This window comes from Lycorma delicatula, chromosome 1 (assembly GCF_047948215.1).
Source record: "Lycorma delicatula isolate Av1 chromosome 1, ASM4794821v1, whole genome shotgun sequence".
Taxonomy (NCBI): Eukaryota; Metazoa; Arthropoda; class Insecta; order Hemiptera; family Fulgoridae; genus Lycorma; species Lycorma delicatula.
Window position 1 is genome coordinate 301,835,536 of NC_134455.1, and position 22,129 is coordinate 301,857,664.

At 29.0% G+C, this 22,129-nt stretch overlaps 2 protein-coding genes across 2 annotated transcripts in view; both read left to right on the top strand.

Annotated features, from left to right (window-relative positions):
• The window catches only part of Fkbp12 (peptidyl-prolyl cis-trans isomerase Fkbp12), a 28,582-nt gene extending 15,936 nt beyond the window's left edge, over window positions 1–12,646 (top strand). Inside the window, exons 3-5 of the mRNA XM_075380286.1 lie at window positions 352–464; window positions 4,209–4,282; window positions 9,381–12,646. Coding sequence (XP_075236401.1) covers window positions 352–464; window positions 4,209–4,282; window positions 9,381–9,438 — 245 coding nt within the window. The 3' untranslated portion in view covers window positions 9,439–12,646. The remainder of the gene's footprint in view (window positions 1–351; window positions 465–4,208; window positions 4,283–9,380) is intronic.
• Window positions 12,647–21,768: 9,122 nt separating this feature from the next.
• Window positions 21,769–22,129, top strand: part of Dpm1 (Dolichyl-phosphate mannosyltransferase subunit 1) — a 71,772-nt gene continuing 71,411 nt past the window's right edge. Inside the window, exon 1 of the mRNA XM_075380298.1 lies at window positions 21,769–21,959. Coding sequence (XP_075236413.1) covers window positions 21,853–21,959 — 107 coding nt within the window. The 5' untranslated portion in view covers window positions 21,769–21,852. The remainder of the gene's footprint in view (window positions 21,960–22,129) is intronic.

Sequence of the window (22,129 nt, forward strand, 5' to 3'; positions counted from 1 at the left end):
CTTTAGTTCATCATATTTTCAAAGTTCCTCCTCAAAGAGGTACTTCTTAAGGTACACTATTTTTACTACTGCGTAGTTAGGGAAAACAAGTGCCTATAACTCTGCTATCCATTTAGAGAAATCGATTTGTATTATACACCATTCAATCGATTTCTCAGAATGGTATACAATATGCCATCTAATGACAGAAAGAAGGAAACTCTTAAGAAGCTGCTCAGCTCTCTCTCTCTCGCAGCTGGCAATATAATAATGAACTTGAAATGTATGGTGGCCAGCTGTGTAAGCCAATGGGTTAAATCCATTTTTTTTTTTTTTAACATTTTTACCTAATGATACTTAAAATTTCTGCAGGTACATTGGAAAATGGAGTAAAATTTGACTCGTCCAGAGATCGTGGTCTTCCATTCAAATTCCGTCTGGGAAAAGGTGAAGTGATCAAAGGCTGGGATCAAGGTGTTTCTCAGGTAGATATTTCATTTATAATTTACATTCTTAATGTTTATTTTGTGTACTTTTGAATTGGGATTTGTTAACTGACTATAAATTGAAAATTTTTTATTCATCTTCAGCTTAGGGGGGGAGCCAGTAAAGAAAACCTGTGACATTAATCTCAAACCACTTTATATTCTTATTTTTTAGCAATCATTAACAGTGGACCCAGTTTCTTGCAGTAACATTAGTCTGCTCACCATGAAGAATTACCAGTGGACCACCATATTCAACAGCACAAGAGTAAGGTTTAACCTTTCTCTTAATTGCTCTATAAATAGTATATTTATACTGAACATAAGAGAGTATATAGATTTCAGTATCTCTTTTCATTCCCATGCTACACATATTTGTACAAAATTTATAGAAGTCATTTTATGTAGTTTTACAGACAAAGAGAAATTAATTTTTGTTATCCTTGCAATTTGAATAAGATGCCTAGTAGCTAGGAAAGGTGCATTATTTGTACCATAAGCCACAGTTCTCATCAAACAGTGTTTTTAATCCTTTCTCACTGTAAAAATCAGAAGATTATTGTCTTCTGATGAACTAAAATTTGTCTATACATTTTGTCAGGTATAACATAAGTATCCTGAATCTAAGGATTATTGAAAAAGATTTTGTTGGACAGTAGGGTCAAATTATGTAAAGTATCATAAAGAAACCAAGTTGTTTGAAGGCTTAGCAAAGCTATCAAAAACAACTCGAACTTATTAAACTTGATTCCGTAAGCACTAGATATGGTAAATAAAATACTTTGGTTAAATGAAGTCTGTGTACTTCGTTTTGAGAGAAAGGTCTCAATTTAGCATTCTAAATCAAAAAATCTTTTTGTTTCACAATATATAGAAAATCACTAAGGTTTGTCTTAGGTTGTCAAATGATCAACTATGGATAGGTTTCCATCCAATGTGTAACCTAATCCTGTTTTTTGTGTTATTGGATCTTTGTAACTGTATAAGAATTTATTCAGTTTTATGAGATAGATACAACTGAGTACCTATTAAAATATTAATTTATGACAGAATATTGAAACTTTGATCTGCTAGAAATAAATTCTCGGGCAGGTCAAATATTCTCGGGCTTATGTCAAAGAAGTCAGATTGCAAGTTATAGTTAGGTTTTGTAATATAATTAAAATTGTAGTGTCTAAATCAAATTCAAATAATAAGATTAACACTATATGCAGACTGATGAAACGAATTGTTAAATTCCTAATATTGGAAGATTATTCTCTAACATTTTTTTTATTTGTGAACTTGGCTGCAGAAATTCCCATGACTACAGGAGCAGGAATGACTTGTTGATATTTTAAAGCGAAGTTTGACAAAGTTTTTGACTCATCTGTCTGATTATAATTTCAATACATTTTGGCTGGGTACAAGTATAACAAAAACATTTACTTGCTTTAGGCCCAGACTTAACAAAGCAGTACAGTCTTATATCACAAGTGTTTTCTAGTTAACAAGAATAAGTTATAGCAGAAAATCTCTACACAGAGAATCTCATAAGTTAAATTAATATGAAAACATATTCCTTTTTACAATTGACATGTGACATTTTGTATAGAAATAAAAGAATTCATGATAGTTTGAATACATCTAAATTAAAATTATCACATATTGATAATTTTACAGTGATTGCACAAAAGTTAACAAGAAGAGCAACACATTCCTGCCCCACTGCATTGGATATAATAGTGGCTTTTGGCATTTCCCAATGAGTATACTCATATTTCATCTCCAGCCTTCAGCTTTGCTATGGTAATCATGGATAATCAATAAATATGATTTGCCCTAAATTGTAAACCACAACATACTTTAAAATATTTAGAATGTGTCAAAAATATATGTTATACGCTATCAGAAAGTATAAAATAACTCCACTAAGGTTGTTGATGATGCAAACAGATGTTGTGCTTGGCCCTTTGTGCTTGCTGCAACTACCAACTAACAGTGCATCACGAAGAACAAAAAGATCCTTGTGGATTATATCTGTTATGTGGCACATTGCGTCACGAGTTTAACCTAAAAGCCAACATGCAAACTATTCTAGGAAATAATGAATTGCTCTAATGTTTTATACTTTCTTAGGGCTGACAGTTTATATTCAAGCATTTAAATTACTGTAGTGTGTTTTAGCTATTCATTGCCATAAAGCAAATGGTAATTTTAGATATATAATGTGATATCTTTTCTTTTTTCTTTCATTACCACAAATTTATAGTGTCTGGGCAATAACATAAAAATGTATTTCACCCAGAAACCCCCTCCCATTACCCCCAAAAAATAAGGTAGTTAAAAAAAAACACCATCTGAAAGATATTATGCTAAAGGAAGATTGTGAACTTTTAATAAGTAAGAAAAAAATGTTCATAAATAGTTTCAAAAATTTTATTACATACCAACAAATCATAATTTCTGTGATGTCTGTAAGGAAAAGAATTTTAATACTTTTAAGTAATTTGGGCAGAAAAAAGAGAATGTGGATGATGTTCAAACCAAATAAAACAAGAAAAGAAAAAGTATCTGTCAGCAAAAGGAAGAAGCTACTTCAGTGGTTTGAAGGTATCTCATAATTGAACATTTTTAGGCCATGCTATCGATCGATTTTATTTTTTTATTTACAATTTAGCTTTTTTTTTTTCATGTGAATTAATAACTTTATTGATTGATATTTTTCTTTATATGGGGCAGTGAAAAATTAAATCTGGTTAATGTAAATGTTCAAAAATAAGAATAACATATAAGGGCAGTTGTGGAGTAGGTGGTGGCTGCAATCATAAAAAAATTTACTTTGTGTTAAAATTTTCAGGGAAATTAATAATGAAGCATTTGTAAGAACCTTGTAAATTATTTTATTTTGTTAAAATTACTTCAAATTTTGTTTGTAAAATATAAATTAGAGATGTTATTTGTTTTATTTTAATTTTTACATAAAACTAAATTGTTTAAAAAAGATGGAATGATATTGAAGATTAGATCGTAGCAGCTTTCAGTAAGCATGATTAAGATGCTGAAATACTAGAAGAAAATGTTCAGTAGGGTTTTTAATACTAAAACTTATTAATACTGGATACTAGTTTGGGGTATATAATATTATGAACTAGCACTTGCTACTACCACACTATTTCATATCAGCTGAGATTTTTTTTTACTGTTCTCAAAAAGTACACTGTTTAAGAGGAAGAAAAATGGTAACAAACGTAATAAAACTGTATAAAGTAAATCTGCAAACTTATCCTGTGTGACTGAATTCCAATAAATTAGACATTTTAATTAGAAATAGAGGTCAGTTACTCTAAATGATTTAAATGTTAAAATTTTCAGAGATATTTTGATCACACTGCATAATCAAGATTCACATAAATAAAGAAGAAATTTTTAACTTATTTGAAACTTGGAGGAAAATCTTACATAAATAGGAAATTGTTACGATAAAAATTTATATCAATATGAGCTTAACGTAATTTAAAAAACATAATAATTTTAAAGAAAACATTTATAATATCAAAGTGTAAAAAGATGTATTAAAAAAAATCACATGTAGATTTAGTCACTACTATGCCCTATTTTTCACTTCAAAATTTTGGTTTAAATTTACGATTAGAATTTGTAGTGTTCTTTATCATTCTAAATTACCAGTGAGTTCATATTTAAATATAAGATTAATAAACCCAAAGTCTGTATATTACTAATTAAAATTAATATTTGTTGCAGATGTGTGTTGGCCAAAGAGCAAAACTAACATGTTCTCCTGATTTTGCATATGGTTCACGAGGACATCCAGGAATATATCCTTTTTAAATTTTTTTTCATTTTGAATTTGCTTCAGTGATTTTTGAACTTAAGCAGTAGATCAGCTTTGCCTATTAGGCATCTCAGACATGTCTATAATTTTGTTCCAACCCCAAATAGGAGACTGTCATACTGTGGCAGGTTTTTCATAACATTTAGCCTTACTAAAGAAACTGCTGATGTCTATAGTTCTATTCATGGATAGTTCCTACCCACAAAGAGATAAAATGTGTGAGCTGAAAGTTTTCCCCTCACAAACTGCTGTGTCTAGTGAACTAGTCATGTAAATATATATCGCTGGCTAATATTCATCTATTTATTTTCAATTTTATACATTTTTATGCGCAATATAAATTACTAACTTCACATATTAATTTATATGTTTTTTTTGTCCTTTTTATTTTACTTTAACAACAAATAAATGCTAATAGTATAAAAGTATTTATTTTGACTTACCGTAATGGAGAAACAGTTACTCTAAAGGTGTTGCTAAATATTTGTTGCAGAGTCTTCACCTGTAGATGAATAATCCCTGTCATCACCACTTTCTTGTAATTTGATAAATTCAACATTCTTACATATTTGTGACCACTCTTTCTCTTTTACATTATGAAATTCTTTGATCACATAGCATAATAACAGCATTTAACTTAAACGTAATGTTTCTTTGGGCCACATATCCTTTTATGTGTTTGCCCATATCATTTCAATTGGTTTAGATCTGGATGGTCTGGTGGCAGGAAAATGGCTGTGACCATGAGCTTCCAAAATACATAAGTCTTCTTATGGTTTGTGTATCTTAAATAGTTAAAGTTCTGTTCTAAGCATTTTGGAATGAATCAGCATTTCCTTTTCTTTCAACCAAGAAACAACTTCCAATTATAGAGATTTTGTGCTACATGCCTCATTGTATTTATTATTATGGTTCACAGCATTATTCAGCACTATAACTGATCGTGGAGGTAGATTTGGGCAGTTCCACCCATCTCATGAAATTTTCAGAGTTTTTGTGATAATCCCCAGTTGATGTTTTACTTTTCCATATCGGCAAGAGTGTTTTTGCCCTGATCAAGAGAATACACCCTGATCAGAATTGTCTAACCATGTTTTGTTAATGAGATATGAGAAAGATAAATATACATTTCATAAACAATGGGATGTTTTCTTTTCTGTAATGTTTAACACATCTTAATGTATTTTTTCTTGTTTCATCATTTTTGATGAGAATATATGTCTGTTTTTTTCTTTTCTCCATCAAAATTCTAAGGATTTCAACATTTTCCTGTAGCTCCATACACCACCCTGAAAATTAATAGTTTCTTAGTTAATTACAGATACATTTAACTGAAGGAAGCACCTTATTCTTGTAAATAGAAATCTTAAATAATTTTGTTTTCCCATTTATATTTTTTGGGGGTTTTGAAACAATCATTCACCCTCTGACATCCCTTTCTCTTCTTTTCTTTTCTAACAGTGCTGGTGAAATCCCCCATGGAGCAGCATTTCTCTCCATACACTGTTTTATAGGCATAATAAATTGTATGCTTGGAACTGCCTGTAATTGGAATTGTTTATCCTCTTTCCATAAACCGATCAATGTTCATATAATTTTCTCGAGCTTTACTCTGAAGAGTTTTCCTTCTGTTAAGTTTTGACTTAAAACCCTCCATAATTTTTTGGAGAACACTAAAAATATGACTGAAATAAATAATCACTAATATTAAAATTCTACAAAACTTAGATCACATTTACTTTGCTATTTTAATTTCATCCAGTGAAAATGTTTGCGATATCTAAGAACAAAGATCAGTTCTTTTAACAATTTCAGGATTAATTATCAGATAGGGTCTTGAAGAACTTACCCAAGAACCTCCCAGTGGCTGAGCCTCTGTAGATGATTTGAAGGATGTTTCAAACTGAAATTTTTTGGTGTTAATCTGTGTAGAGAGATTGGAAGCAGAGGCTTGTAATGTCTTCAACTATATTGATAATTAAAATGATGGATGTGCAGATGGATTAACTCAGTTTGTGTGTTATGGGACTTACTAGCCAGCATTTGGACTAGTTTTTCAAGCCAGTAAAATGGAGTTCTATTGGTAACTGGGCACTTAAGGTGTAGTTGACAATGTGTACAGCTGATGCACTTACCTAGTGTCTGCCTGTGTTATAAATTCAGTTGCTGCAAAAAGTGCAATTCAAGAGTAAACCTAAGCATATCAATAGTGGCATAAATTCTCTAGAAAATCTAGGGAAGATGCTAATTAAGCTGCATAACTTCTGTGATGCTTATGTTGGCACTGATTGAGGATAGGCCCAGTTTAATTGCAGGACATGACCATTTCAGAAATGCCTGCGTACTGCTGATTTTACCCTAAGATGTCATTTATGTAGAGTATGAAATCTCACTTCAAAACTTGTGATCCTTGAATGTAAAGCCTGTGAGTTAAAATGTTTCAGTTATTCGGGGCCTTTGTTTTGTGAGTAAGTGTGGACATTTCTAACCAGTTTTGTCAAGTTTTAGTATTCATGAATGAATGATACAAATCTTTTCTGACTAGATTAGTTGGTATAAAAATGTACTAAAAGCCTTGTGGCAGGCAAACCATGGGGAGATTACCTTTCTCCTTTCATAATCTCATTGATATATGTTTTAATTTAACATGATACAATATTTATTAACTGACAAACTTTTAAATATTTTTGAAAACTTTTATCTGCATGTTTAAATTATCAGGATCTTCAATAATTACACTCCCAGAGAAAGTAAGATTGAAAGCTTTGAACATTAGATGATGTATGGATAAGTAGAAGGATGACAGTTCCAGCTTTTGAATTTATTATAGACTGAAGAAATCAGAATAACAGTTGTGCAAATAGCAGGTTTGATCTTTGCATTCTTACTGTGTTTTTAGTCAGATGACCAGAACACTAGTCATCATAGACTTACTATTGTCAGTTTTTAAAATGCTTGTACAAATCTATATTTGTCTTTTGCCTAAGAATTGATACATTTCTGCAGCCTTCTTGCCATGTTGAAAGGAGAATTTGATGCTAACTCATTGCCCTTTATTATTTTTCATTAGTTACAATGTTATATATTTAGTAATGCCACTTGCCTGAATAACAAGAAGTGTACTTTTGTACTGTTTGCCACACAGTTGTAACACAACTGGTTCATAAGTCACTTGCAAATTTCAAGTTTCACTAGTTTCATATATGTTACTAGAATTCCATTATTTAGCCACCTGTTAATTTTTTTTCAGTCACTTATCTTTATTATATTATTTATATAAGGTGTTATTAGTGAAGAAAACGTTAGATAAATGTAATGTTTTCTTCAATTTTACAACTAAATTGTTTTATGAAAATAATACTGAATAATGCATGCATGGAAAAAAATACTTAATTCAGAACTATGAAACACTGTTATTAGATGTTTATTAATAAAGCAATTAATCAAGCAATTAATAAATTTGCTCAAGTCTACATTACTAGTTTTTTATTATTACATTCATTGCTTGGTATATGCTAAATTGTAATTTGAGAATGATTGTATTGAAGGTAAAATTATCCCTGAAGCTTAATAGAAATTAAATTTAGGATGTTTGGTTTTACAATAGTGATGCCTACAAACTATATTGCTTGAGTAGACTTACCACTCTGATATTTGATTCAAAGATGAAAATGTTTTCTTTTATTATAAGATTGGATAAGCCAAAGTAAAAACTGTACTTTTTCTTTAGTATTTAACATAAATATTAAAAAAGAGACCTCAGAGGCTACTTGGAACATTCTCTATAAAGGCATGAAAGAACACAATGATGCAGAGTTAGAAATTACACATAAAAAAAATTTTCTACTAAAGTAAAAGTTTCATTTAGTGAATTTTTAATCAATTCATTTTTTTTCATTTAAATCATTTTAATTATATATATGACAGATGAAGTTGTCAGTAATGTTTATGATTTCATATAATAGTCATCCTACAAATGTCAACAAAGAATTGCACTGCATTGCTTGTGAAATAGATACCAGGTTTTAGTAATTTGAAAAAGAAGTGCTTCTAGAATCAGTCGGTTTGTTAAGCATACTAAAGATGTATAAACAATGTTTAAAATCTGTTAAACAGGATCCTGGTAAAGTTTCATGCAAAGAACTTAGATTTCTATTGACATTAAAAGTAATGAAAGTATTTCAGTGGTTATTGTGGAAGAGTTAGGTGTTCAATAGTCGTGGAAGAAAATTTTATAGCAATAGTTCCACTTGTTTACTTTGGTAAATCATACACATTAATTTCACATTCAGTGACAAATAAAGGTGACAGTTGAAGAGAAATGAACTTCATTACAAATCCATTGATAATTTGGAAATAGCAGTTAAAGTAGTATGACAACATAAACAAACCAAAAAATTAATTCTCATCTTCCATGACCTGGTAAGATTCTCAATAATGCATGCCGCATATCAAAATTCACTAGCTGATAAAGCTCTGAATTTGAACTCCATGAAAACAAAACTAACTGGCTGGAAAAAAACTTATTTCTTTGTTAATTTTATCTTTGTTAATTTCATCATTTTTTGAACTGATTTAATGAATCCAATTGAGATATAATATTTCTCGACTATGTATAAAATCAACGAAAGAATGATTTTTTTTCACTTGTGTGAAATAGTAAAAAGATGATTTTTAAAACTATAGAAAATGACTGATTCTGATTATACACCTATTGTGATAGTGAAAGAAATTGTTCCAACAGAGATAGTGGTAAATTTGCAGAAAATTTAATTGCATGATGTAAGAGTAAAATAATTATTTATAGGTTTTAAAATGATTATTAGGATATCAGTACTAGGTTTTAGATCGAGTAGTCGTTTCTAAGTAAATGAAGCATGTAAAATATTATTTTTCATTTCATTGACAGATCAAGTGATCAGTTTAAAGGGTGCAAATTACATACGCTTGCTCCTATACATGAATTTGCTTGAGACAAAGAATTTTAGGCTAAAAAGATAATAAATTTCATGCCCTACTTATTAGATATATATTAAAGTAATTTGTATTTTATTTTGTATATTTCCTTGACTTAAGATTACTATCCCACCAAATGCTACATTGATATTTGATGTTGAGCTTATTAAGGTTGAACCATGAATTATCAAAGAAGATAATTGATAATATTAAGAACAACCTTTTCTTTATTAAATATAAAAAAGATTGCTTAAAGAACAATATGATTTTAAAACAAATCCGACTTATTCATTGTTTAATTAGTTACATTTTTATTTTTGTGTTAATAAGATGAATAATTATAGTTAACTGTTATTGCTGATAATGTCTTAAATTTATGTCTTTATATGGTTTCTCCTTACCTTTGTTTCTGTGGATGTTTTGTATTAATAAAAAAAACCTAACAGATAATAAATAAATGTGATTTGAGACTTCAAAAAGGATTTGTGATAAGTAGGAAATAACATCTGAAGATTTATGTGTAGATAATTTTTGAAACCTTGTTTATTGAATGTGTGTATGTATTACTTTATTGTTAATGTGTTTAATATTTTCATTGTCTAGGTATAGGTATAAGGTTATCAGTTATAAACTTTTATATTAGTGAAAAACTAGATGGCTTGGCCATCTTCTAGCATTGAACCTGTCATAGTCAAAAAATTAATTTTTTATTATATTTGTGTTCCATACTTGGTTGGGTTTTAATGATTAATGGAAGTAAAATTACTTCATTTAGTTATTATCTCATGACCTGTTTATTACTTAAAATTACAATTTTCATTTTTGAAAACATGTTTATTATTTGTAACTCCTGTCAAGATATTTTCATCATTTTAGTATTATATTATTCCCCATTTTATTTTTCAAATTGTATATATATATTAAATGTGGTTTAACACAAAAAATAAGGCAATGAAATGTTTTTAAATGTAATTTAAAAGAAATTAAATATAATTTATTTTTTGAAAAAAAATATACATGCCAGATAGAATCAGCTCTCTCAATGTAAACAATAATGATTATCATAAAGTTCTTTATTTTCATTCATATGTGTGCACATGCACATTATCATTTACTATAATTTAGTTATGAATGTATTTATGCAATAAAAAGAAATCTTTTTACATTTGAATTAATAATTTTGAGTGTATATATATATATATATATAAGATTTGTTATTCGACTATTGTGTAATGTGCAGTGTAAAGAAATTAAATTAAAGGAAGTAAATTATGATAAGTAATGACTTATCCTCTATTTTACATTTTTGTAATAGTTAGCTATGCTATATTTAAGATTTATATAAAAACTTAATATTCATTCACATTTAATGTAATTAAAAAGATTAATTTGAATCGAAAGACTTTATATATCTAAGCAACTACTAAACAGAAGTGTGATTTAGTTTTGTATCTGTAACATTTAATGGTGGGTATGTCTTCAGAATCTAGAGATTATTAATATTAATAATTATTATATTTATATTAATTATTATTTTTATGAATTAATATTAAGCATCCTCATTTACAAAAGTATTACCATGGAAAAAAGTTTGTGTCAACTTTCTGCCGTTACTGTCTTTTAAATTACTTGTGTGAAATTTACTTTAACAAAATTACCAGATAAATAAAAATGATGTTCCAAAGGTATTTGCCAACAATGCAAAGTATGAAAATTAGAAGTTGCAGACAGTCTATCATGGAATTAAATTTCCATTTTTAACATTCTTTAACAGGCTTAGATTAACAGCCTGGCTGTGACATAAATAATTAAGTACAATAAAATTTAATGAATATCTTAAAACATATACTTTCATATTAGTTTGTCATAAAAGAAGTTTGTTCACTCATAAAAAAAATTAAGTACTGATCACTAATTTTCTTTTAAAAACAAAAGTAATTTATTAAGTGTAAATTCATTGGAGGATTTGTACTTAATTTTCTATATGTCATACCATTACTACAACATTTAATTTTAAGTGCACATGTTCATTAGTATTGATTTATTTGTTCAGCAGCAGAATGTAATTGTAAACTAAGGCAACCAACAGTTAACCTAAATCTGGCCTTATTTGTCAATACATAAAAATTAATGCCATGCCTAAGTGTTAATTTAGTTTTGCATCTCATTTTGTATATCCTGTTACCTTTGAAATCTCAGCTACTCTGCACTATCCTTTTTTGAGTAAATTTCATTTGAACAGTATTTCTTTAAAAAGTATTAAGTTGAAGTAATCTTTCAAATGTATAATTGTAAACATTTTTATTAAAGAAATAAGTAGCCCACAACTCTTTTACAGTTTGGAAATTTTACAGACTTAGATGTGGCTTATGGTCATTCAAATTTTAAGAAAAAAAGTGGCTTTAATGGTTTTGATATCTTGTCTACAGCATCACATCCATTGGAAATCAGCAACTGCACTAAATACTTAGTTAAGTAATATTGCTTAGCAATTGCACTAAATACAGTTGCTAAGTAGTTTTTTTAATTAGTATGCACAAATAATTACAGAGAAAAAAATTAGCTTTTTTCCTAAATTATGCATATGAGATAAGTTGTTTTATTTAGTACAGATTGATGAATTTATGGTTCATTTATGTAATTAAAAAAATAATAAAAATTAGAACTAATATTTTTATTGGTGTGCTGTTATTTAGAGTATCTGAATATGGTGATAAGTTAGAAATAATAAACAAGAAACCTAATAGCATCTAATTTTGAAATATTATTTTGCATTTTGTTCATATGTAGTTTACATATATTCAGAACACTGCCATTTAATATTTCAATTGAACTTTTTCTTCAAGTGCACTTTCTATATTGTCATGTAAAACCAGCTTTGACTTCACTACATGATTTATGTTAGAAATTAAGGGAATAACATTATATTATTTTTATTTGGCTTTGTTCCATATATATATATATTCATACTGCACTTGTAAATGATAATTTTTTTATTAAATGTGTAGTAAATTTACACACATTGTTTTAATTTGGCCTTTATTGCATAATACAACTAAAATTCCATGACTGTTTAGAACAAACTTTTGTATGCATTTGAAATTCTTATCTTTACAAGTGCCTATTACACTATATTAATTTGTTCTTAATTATAATTGTCTGTATGCATAAATATATTTACTAACTCTTCTGTTTATTTATGATAATACTATGATAGTTATGTTTTCATTTGTAGTTTTATTATATATTAATGTGTTGTGAAATAAATGTACAACCACCCTATATATCAAAATGACTTTATAGTCTTGTATCTATAAAATTTGCGTTTATTTATATTTTCTTTTTATATGTTTTATACAAGACTAAAAATATATAAACATCAACTACCCAATGTTTTTGTTATATTTATTTGTTCCTGCTGATTAGTGGAAAGTTACTGGAATTTATGTTAGTGATTGAATGATCTTTTCATGATTTTGTGATTGATACTAATGAATTTTATAGAAGGAAAAATGCCATGCCTAACCGAGGGCAAGAGATGATTGAGACTTTACCTCAAAGACAAAGACTGTATCTATAATACAAGATAGTATTCAGTAATGCTTTTTCTATTTGTAGATGAATTGAAGAAAAATAAATTGTAAGAATAAGTGCATTTAAGCCCTAAATGCCATAACAATAATAGTAATTCTTGAAAATAAGTAGTCTCATGAAAACAAATTTGCCTGCCAGGCAAGTGAGGAATAGTTTTCCCCTCTTGCCTTCTTCAATCTAAATATAAAATTGCGTATTGGCATACCAAGACCCACAAAAAAATTGTGTAAATATAATCACTTTTTTTGGGTTTATACTTTGCATTCATATAACTAAACAGTTAAGTGGTGTGAAGATGAGATGGTGGGAGAGTTGGCTCTTCATTGCTTGTGATCACATGGAGTAGACAGGTTGTGATAAGAAGTAACATGTGAAAACTTTCAGGTTTCAAAATGGCTTCAAGAGGCTGCAAAAATTCTGCTGATTCTTTTTTTTACATTTGTGGTGATTTAATAGTAAGTTAAGTTCGATAAGTGTACATCGCTTATTTCGAAGTGGAAATACATCAAGACAAAACTTGGGCCCCCACTGTGTATGCTGCACATGTGTAGACTTAGACTGTGGTCAAAGTGTGAACAAGTAGCGTTCAGATTTGGAATCACACCAATGATTGTTACTTTGGTTCACAGTTTTAATTTGAAGAATAAAAAGAATTTTCTATCCAAATATGCCATCCACTTTACACTCAGTTCCTCATGGTTCAGATGTACAATTGCCAAATCCACCAGAAAATTTACCTGAAGTAGAAGTTTCAACAAGTAATTAAATGAACATAAAGTACAAATGCTAGCTGGTACCTTATTTTCCTGGTTCAGTTACAGAGAAAAGTATTTTCTAACATATTTTTCAAGAGAATAGTCTTCTGCACTGATGTACAAATTGGAGAATGTTCATATATTTGTCCAAAAGACACCTCAAAGTTCTTCACAATGTGAATACATATGTCAATAATACTTGGACATTCTGTCCATTTAGGAGGGTATAATTTGGAATTTGTTTTCTATAAAATACGATGTGAAAATAATATCAATGCTCCTAGGACAGCAAAGAAGATAACACAAAGTTACTTTGTTTTTTTTAATGGGGTAGCAGAGACAGAAAAAAATCATTGAATAAAGATAGATTGGCCAAAAAGAGCTTCATTAGTACCTGGAACCAAAAATGTGCTTCAAAAACATTATTACCTGAAACTTTCCGAATAAAGTTTTCCTTCCACCTCTAAATCAAGTTAGGCTTTAAGTAATCTGTCAAAGCCTTACCAAAAGAAGGTAAATGTTTTAAATGAATCTGTTACAAAGATGTCAGATTTATTTGGTAAGTCTTTAATAAAGAGTATGTCTACTGGTCTTGATATTAGAAAACTTATTTGAGAAACAAATGGAAGTTGCAGAAAAAGAAGCATAAGGGAGTCTTTAGAGGTGCAACAAAGTTTCTGGGCAATAAGAAGGATCCAAACTTAAAATCAATTGTTGAGGACATGTTGCAGAAGTATAAAAATTTAGGCTGTTCCATGAGCTTGAAGGTTCACTTCCTAAATTCACATGTGGACTATTTTCCTGAAAATCTAGGTGCCGTTAGGGGAGAGATTTCATCAGGATGTGAAAGAAATGGAAAGGAAGGAAAATGGACCACTATGATGATGGCAGACTATTGCTGGATGTTAACCAAGATGAACCCTATAGAGAATATAGAAGGAAAAGCGTGAAGCAGATTAAGCCATGCAAAGAAATTTATTACATATGGAATAAAATTGTAAGTAATTTACATACTTAACAATTGAGGGTGGATGAAGAAGAATGGTTTCCAATGGCATGATGTACCGCATAAAAAATAATTAAAAATTAAACTAATTTAAAAATGCAGTGTAGTAGAAATTCTTTGTGGCAGTCTTCATTAGAAATGAAGATGTGGTCTTCCTCTTTAGACCACTCAACTCTTACTAAGAATGCTTAAAGCCAAAAATTTATTATAAAAAAACATTTTACATTTTTAAACTATTCATCTTTTACAACTTTGAAATTTGCGAAAAATCCTGGCATGAAGGACAAAAAATGAAGTTTTTTCTGTCACATTGACAAGAATGATTGGTGTGTATATGCATTAGTTACTAAAGACTACTTTAAAGGAAGTATTTTTTCATGGCATCTGTTAGTTGTAATAACAATACACAGAGGCAGCTTGCTATATTGAATAAGGGGTAATAGAAGTGTTGTATTTCTAATTTAGTGTGTAAAATGCTGAAACTATTTACTGGTCAAGAAATTGTAAAAAAGTGAGCATATCTATCCATGACCTCTTGAAGTGTGACTATGCTATCAAACTAATCTTGGCAGGTGCAGCAATTTACTCTTCAGCCAAGCTCCTGTACTCTCAATTTTCATTCACCTTTCACTTGTAGCTTTTTTCAGACAGTTGCATTTTTCCTTCTTAGAGCATTTCCTTTGACTGTATTGGGCATTTTGAAATCTTCACTGCTGCTCTCAAACATAACTCAAATAAATTAAATTTTCATTCAATCATAGAAAAGGTAATTTTACATTTATATCTAATCTCGTCAAGACTTGTACCATGGATACAAAAGTTATACTTCTTTCTAAAATAACTCATATATGTCTATAATCTTTGGTTGGACTATTTTACAAGAAAAAGTTTTGCTTAAATATAAAATTCTTTGCAAAGTATCTGCTGATAAGATATCAGGAGAGAACTTTACAAAATAATTAAAACTGAGGCATTATGTCAGTTTAGTTAAAACCCACCAGAAAATCTCTAAATTTTGTAGGCATAACAATTTCAAGATTTAGGATGTCACAGATTTAAACCCGATTGAAATTTTTACAACCAAACTCCTATAGAGTAAAGAAATTAAAATAATGTACCTAGTTCAAAATACAAGAAAGTGTATGAAAGCAAGATTTTTTAATCTTGTCCTGAATTATCTGTTTTGGTTGCTTTTTAGATTAGAATTTTTATATTAAATTGAGAACTAAAGTTCATTTTGTAGGACACTCAATTTCTACTTGCCTGCAAACTATCCTAGTAAGTATTTTTTTTATGCTTGAGATATCAATCTGATTGAGATAGTACTTGCATTTATATGGCCTGCTTTCTTGGTTTGGTAACAATCAGAGGATCTCTTTATCAAACCAATATTCCATTAATTTCATTCTAGTGTGTGTATTTTTACACTGTATTAATTTATCATGTTTAACACATTTATGTTGTTTTTTTTTCTATCCTAAAACTACTTTTATTTCATTTTTTAACTGTATCCATTTACTTGAATTGTTTTTGTAATTCTAGGCTTGCACCTGTGATCCATAAAAATTGTTACGCTTTATTTTCTTTAATATCAGATTTTCAAATCTGCCTAACCATTGTGTCTTCCTGTATTTTGTAGTTTTTTACTCATGAACATATTCTTATAAGATTTTCAAGTAGGTTGTTTTTATTATGTATCTAGAGCAGAATTCTGAAACAGTAATTCCTCTCATTTTTGTTTTAAGTAGTTCATTACTTGATTATATCATTAAAAAATCTGATGTGGACACCACATCCACATGACTTCCTTGTTACATTACATATATTTTTTCTATATTACATTTTTATTATTGAATTATTATTTATTGTAAAATCTTTTTACAATCTGAGATTAATAATTATTAATAAATCAATATATTTATTCAAATAGGAAGTCTGATTCAAATCTATGTGCCTTCCCCTAGATGTTACAACAGTCCTAAATCCATGACTAATAGTTATGTTAGATGCAGACATCACGCCAAAAAGTTTTTGCGATTACAATACATGCTTGTATTCGTACAAGGAAAATAATAATTTTATATTTAAAATTCTAATAAATAAACCACCTAGTACAGAATATTGAGATGTCTTAACAGTGCAGAATAATAATATGAATCTTAAAAAGATTTAATTTCAGTAAAATAATACTTATTTTATGAGACTTAACCACCAAAACAGAGTAAACAAATAATTAAGCTTTCCAAATTAACACCAATTTTCATGGAGAATCCTGAAACTTTGCTGTGGATGAACACACAAAGCAGTGAAGTTGCTTAATTCTAGATTTTAATTTCTTTTAAATAATTGGCAGGATCCTGCAAAAATCCGAAAATATCATCTATTTACTTTGTTTTGATGGTAAAGTAAAAATAAAATTATTGGTAAAAATACTAATAAAGTATAAATACAGCAATGAGCTATAAAAAGGAATCTGTGATAGATAATTAGCATGTTAAGAAACCAGTAAAAAAAACATCGAAGGACTGTAGTTATAATGTACAACAGTAAAATTCCATATCTATAATAAATTTAAAATCACAAAATTTCTGTTAACACAATAAAAATCATAGTTATGATCCAAATCACAAAACAATTAAAAATTAGTCTATGTTGAGATAAACTCAAGAATAGTAATAGTTTTTCTGTGTAAACTTATTGTCAATTATTTATTATGTTTATATCTAAAAAGACAACATTATGTTGCTATTTGCAACTTTAGCAGCAGTGACTTTCCTAGGGAAAGTCACGAGCCACCAGCAGCATAGAGATAAAAAAAGAAGTTTACATTTGGCTGACAATGGTATATTTAATACATAATAATAATATTGTATTATCAGAATTTATTCTTATATAAATTATTTATAGGTCATTTCAGAAGAAGCAAAAAATGATTAAATTTAGTCAACAATAACACTTACTACCAACAAAAATGTGTTTGTATTATTTAATAATTGAAACAAGTTCTCTGAAGTGCAGCCTTACATTGATCTGAATAAAAACTTTGGCAAATATGCAATTTTTGTTCATCACCTTTCAGTAGATGAAAAGATATACTATATTTTGGTCACCATTCTTGTAAAATTTTTATGAAAGGAAAACTTGGGCTACAAGGTGTGGTTTGTTCTTCACAAGGATGTCTTTTCAACTTTTCTCTTTTCAAGGAAAGGAAACAAAAGTACATTCTAGCCTTGAATTAGGTACTTCAGTTCAAAATTTATTGCGCATATAGACAGTCCTGGAAAGCATTTTTAGTTTGTATATTTGTTAAGTTTACTGAAGAAGGAAGGCTTTTCACAACTGTTCCAGTTGTGAATAATCATACATCGTTGCCATAATGTACGATTATCAATGAAACAACTTTTCTGTTTCGCTTATTACAAATTTTCAGTCCACTGAACCTCTGAATAATGTCATACAGTATTCTAAGCTGAAAAAAATGAAAATTTAAATCCAACAGCCAGATCTCATCTATCGGAATGTAAATAATAGCAGAATCCGCTGACAACAGTGTAAAAGTACAACAGTATTTTCATATAAAGTTAAATTTCACCCAAATGGTTCATTGATTACCTTAAAAAATAAACTTTGTGTATTCACTGTACTGAAATAAGCCTTTCATTAAATTATCCTAATTTCTGTTCTGTTTAGTTTTTATTTAGGTTTGTAAAAATATTAAAAAATGGCAATCTAAATCACTGGTGATTTAGATTTGATTTTTGCAACATTCTGTAAATCAATAAATGAACATACATGAGGGTTAAAAATCATATATTTGATTCAGAAGCATTTATAAACTTAAGAAATCATTCTGCAATCAGAGTGCAGCAAAATATGGGTTAATGAAGAACGAAGAACTCTACTCCATATAGACAGAGCCATTCAATAAAAAGATTGGTCTTATATTCACATTTGGCTAGAATGAGTGAAAACATACTGACAAAGAAGATTTTAAGAACGATGGGAGCAGAATGAACATGAAGTTGTTAACGCAAGTAAAAGAAGATCTCATGATTGCAGAGCTAATGCAACTAAGATCATTTAGGAAGAAGATCTAAGTTTGTGAAGGCTTTCAGAAAGGAACTAGTGTTACAGTAAAAAATGGTCACATAAAAGAAGGAACAATATAGTTTGATACTGAAAATGTAGGAGAGTTGGAAGAAAACAAAATCATTTGGTTGTTCAGGGTAATCTTCCTCATCATTTTGATTCAGAAGCCCTGGTAAAAACGATTGACTTGTAAAAACTGATGGAGATATTATATTGTATTTCAGCATTGAAGGTGGAATATCAAGTGATCAGAAAATACTGTCATTTTTTTCTTAATTTTCTTCTTAAATTAATTACCATAAAATCTGAAACTGCATAGTTCTTTTATTTGAAAAGTAATGTTTCAATACTTTATTGCTCTGCTCAAAGATTAACAAATCTTGACGGCATTTTAGTTGTTTATTAACAAGTCTTCTATAAACAAAGTAATACTTAGACTTAGAGCAATTTGAAATTAAGTCATTCAGTTCCATGTTACATACATTATGTTTTTATCACTGGTGAACTAAATATTGCCAGCACCTTGGTGTCAATATCATTAAGAACCCATTTTTGTTTCCTTTCAGTCAATGCATGAATATTGTAAGCCCTCTAAACTAGTGGTTAATACACTTAGTCTTTGGATATTTTTTAAAATATAAAAGCAGTACAGTTCAACAGCCGTATTTTTGTTTAGTCCAAAACAATTATCACACCATAAAGTTGTTAATTCAGTGAGAATGTTATGATTGGTCCACTTTAGAATAGCTGAAGCTATTTCATTCCCTCTACATCCTGCCTTAGTTTCATCATACAGTATGCTCTTCCACTTGAATTTAATAAAATGTTTAAATGTCCACAACTCTCATTTAAGTCTGGCATTTTTTGCAGCCTTTGTGTCAATAGATTTCGGTATATATTGTTTTTCTGCATCTGAATGGTGTAAATCATAATTCTCTTGATTTCTATCAGGTGGATTTAAGCCTCAGTTTTGCTGCATACATCACAGTCTGTAGCTGGTTACATAAATGATAACTTGAATTGTGAGGTAAAAATATCAGTATAAAATCAATCCTTTGCCATATTTTTTTATCTATTTAATTTTAATCACAAAACTAGATACATTCTGAATTACTGCGTCTGGAATTTTGTTAGTGGTACGTGTCCTTGTCAATTTACTTCGACTAATCCGTCAGGACCTTTTAATTTAATTGCACTAATAACAGCTGTATTAGATATGAACACTGTTTTTAAAGACATAACTTTACAAACCCTTACTTTGACCTTATTAATTTTAAAAGTATAAAGAATGGAATTATTGGATTTTGAATGGACTTTTCAGGTCATGGCTGTTATTGGAACACTAGTATAAATCAAAAATTTCTTTACTTTCATTATCTGATACTTTTTCACAGTATTTCATTCTATATAACCACTAAAGTTCCATTTCTTTTGCAAGAACATTTTTACTTGCATAGCTTTCTCCAGCTAAATGCTTTGTTTTTCATAGATTAAAAAACCGTTTTCAGAGTTCCTCTGGTGTTTTCTGGCTGACCTTGCTGTCAGAAAGTGGTTTATTTATTTATTTTTTTTAATATAAAAGTTGTAAATATTTGTACTATTTAATAATTTTTTTTTAAATTACTAACTGAAATTAGAGTAACAGTGCACAAAAACGTACAATGTTTGACATGCAAATACACACTGAATAGGAATATTAGTAACTTGGAAAAATTATTATCTTTATTTTAACTTGTTACAATGCGTGTCTGCTAACAAAATATAATAACATGACTGCATTTTTTAGAACAATAATACACCAAATCAAAGCCATGATAATATTTATCAGAAGCAAATGACACTGTGTGCAAAAATAGTATTTTATTAAGAAGTAAATAGGCATATAAGAATATAGTGCTGTTTACCTCTATGCGTCAATTTAAAAGTGGCTATCTCTGTTCACATTCAGAACTAGAGATAGTTGTATACCAGTGGAAACACCAGAAAAAGTACTATAAGTTGCACCCATAAACTCATTTTTATCACAATTGGTGTCCTAATCCTTTGGACCTCACATATATATATAAAATAACGCGTAAGTTTAGTTAATTTGGCGATAGATGCGTGTAGATGTCACAAAAAAATATTTGTGGGTGATCTAATGTGAAATACAAATAAATTGCTTCCAAAAATGGTATAGCATCATTCCATGCTAGTACATGTATTTCTCAGGAAATATTTTCACATTTCCTTTCACAGTGTTGCTCACTTGCAAGCCACGCTCACCAAAGTGGATTTAGATATGCAAGTGACACCTTCACTCTGTTTACTGCATAAAGAATATCATTAATCTATGAAATGGTACACACTTGTACTTCAGATGTTCAGCTGACAGACAGTTAGTGAAAGCGCCTAACAAATGAATTTATTTTTGTAGATTACGTAGAAAAAAAATTGTAAGAGGCGAAAACTTTACAAAAAGAGACAGACAGTGTAATAAATAAACAAAAGACTTAATACATGTTGGTTAAAAATTAAAATGGAATGTAAAATAGCCACATATGAATCATGACAAAAATAAACTGAAGATTAGTGTGAGGATTTTAGTTTTTTCTTATTTTTAAATTTTAAGGAAAAAAGTATTTTTAATTCATTTTCTCAGACATATAAGTGAATGATATGGATTTGAAGTAAACTCGAATCTTAAAAATGTTATTGTCTGCATCAGTTATTTTTACTTTCGACATCCGTTAGCGATTATTATTATGATTGTACTCAGGAGACTTATAATTACTTACGTCACGTTTTAATTACTTTGGTGATTATAAAACTTAAGATTTATTGTAACAGTTGATTAGTCCCGGAAATATTAATTATAAAAGGCCACGTTCAGACAATTTACCAAAGTGAAAACATTCAATAAATGAAAGTTCCAGCAGTTGCTTATTTATCCTTTGAAAAAACTTCTGTACGTTTAAGTTGGTGAATTTTCTTCATAACCAACCCAATAACTTACAAAAGTTGCGTTTTACAAGTAAAATTGTAATGTTGGTAATAATAAAATCGTATTGTGGTGCTATCTACATAAAATTTTACTAATAATTTAAACCGTGGAAGTAGCTACGTTTGTGTAGAGGTTAGTGAAGTTATTTGTAGCGTAATAAACATTATATAATGTCTTCAGATGATGCTGACAAATATTCTATATTATTACCAACATATAACGAAAAAGATAATTTGCCTATAATTGTTTGGCTTATTGTGAAGTTCATGGATGAAAGGTAAAACGTGTTATCAGTATGAATTCATAAATATAATTATTTTACCAGTCTGTTACTACTGTTGCACTTTATACTCTTAACAAAATGACTTAACCGACTATTGTGATATATCTTCTGGCATTATTAGTTTTTAATGCAAAGTTATTTTGATGATGAACCAAATTTTGTTT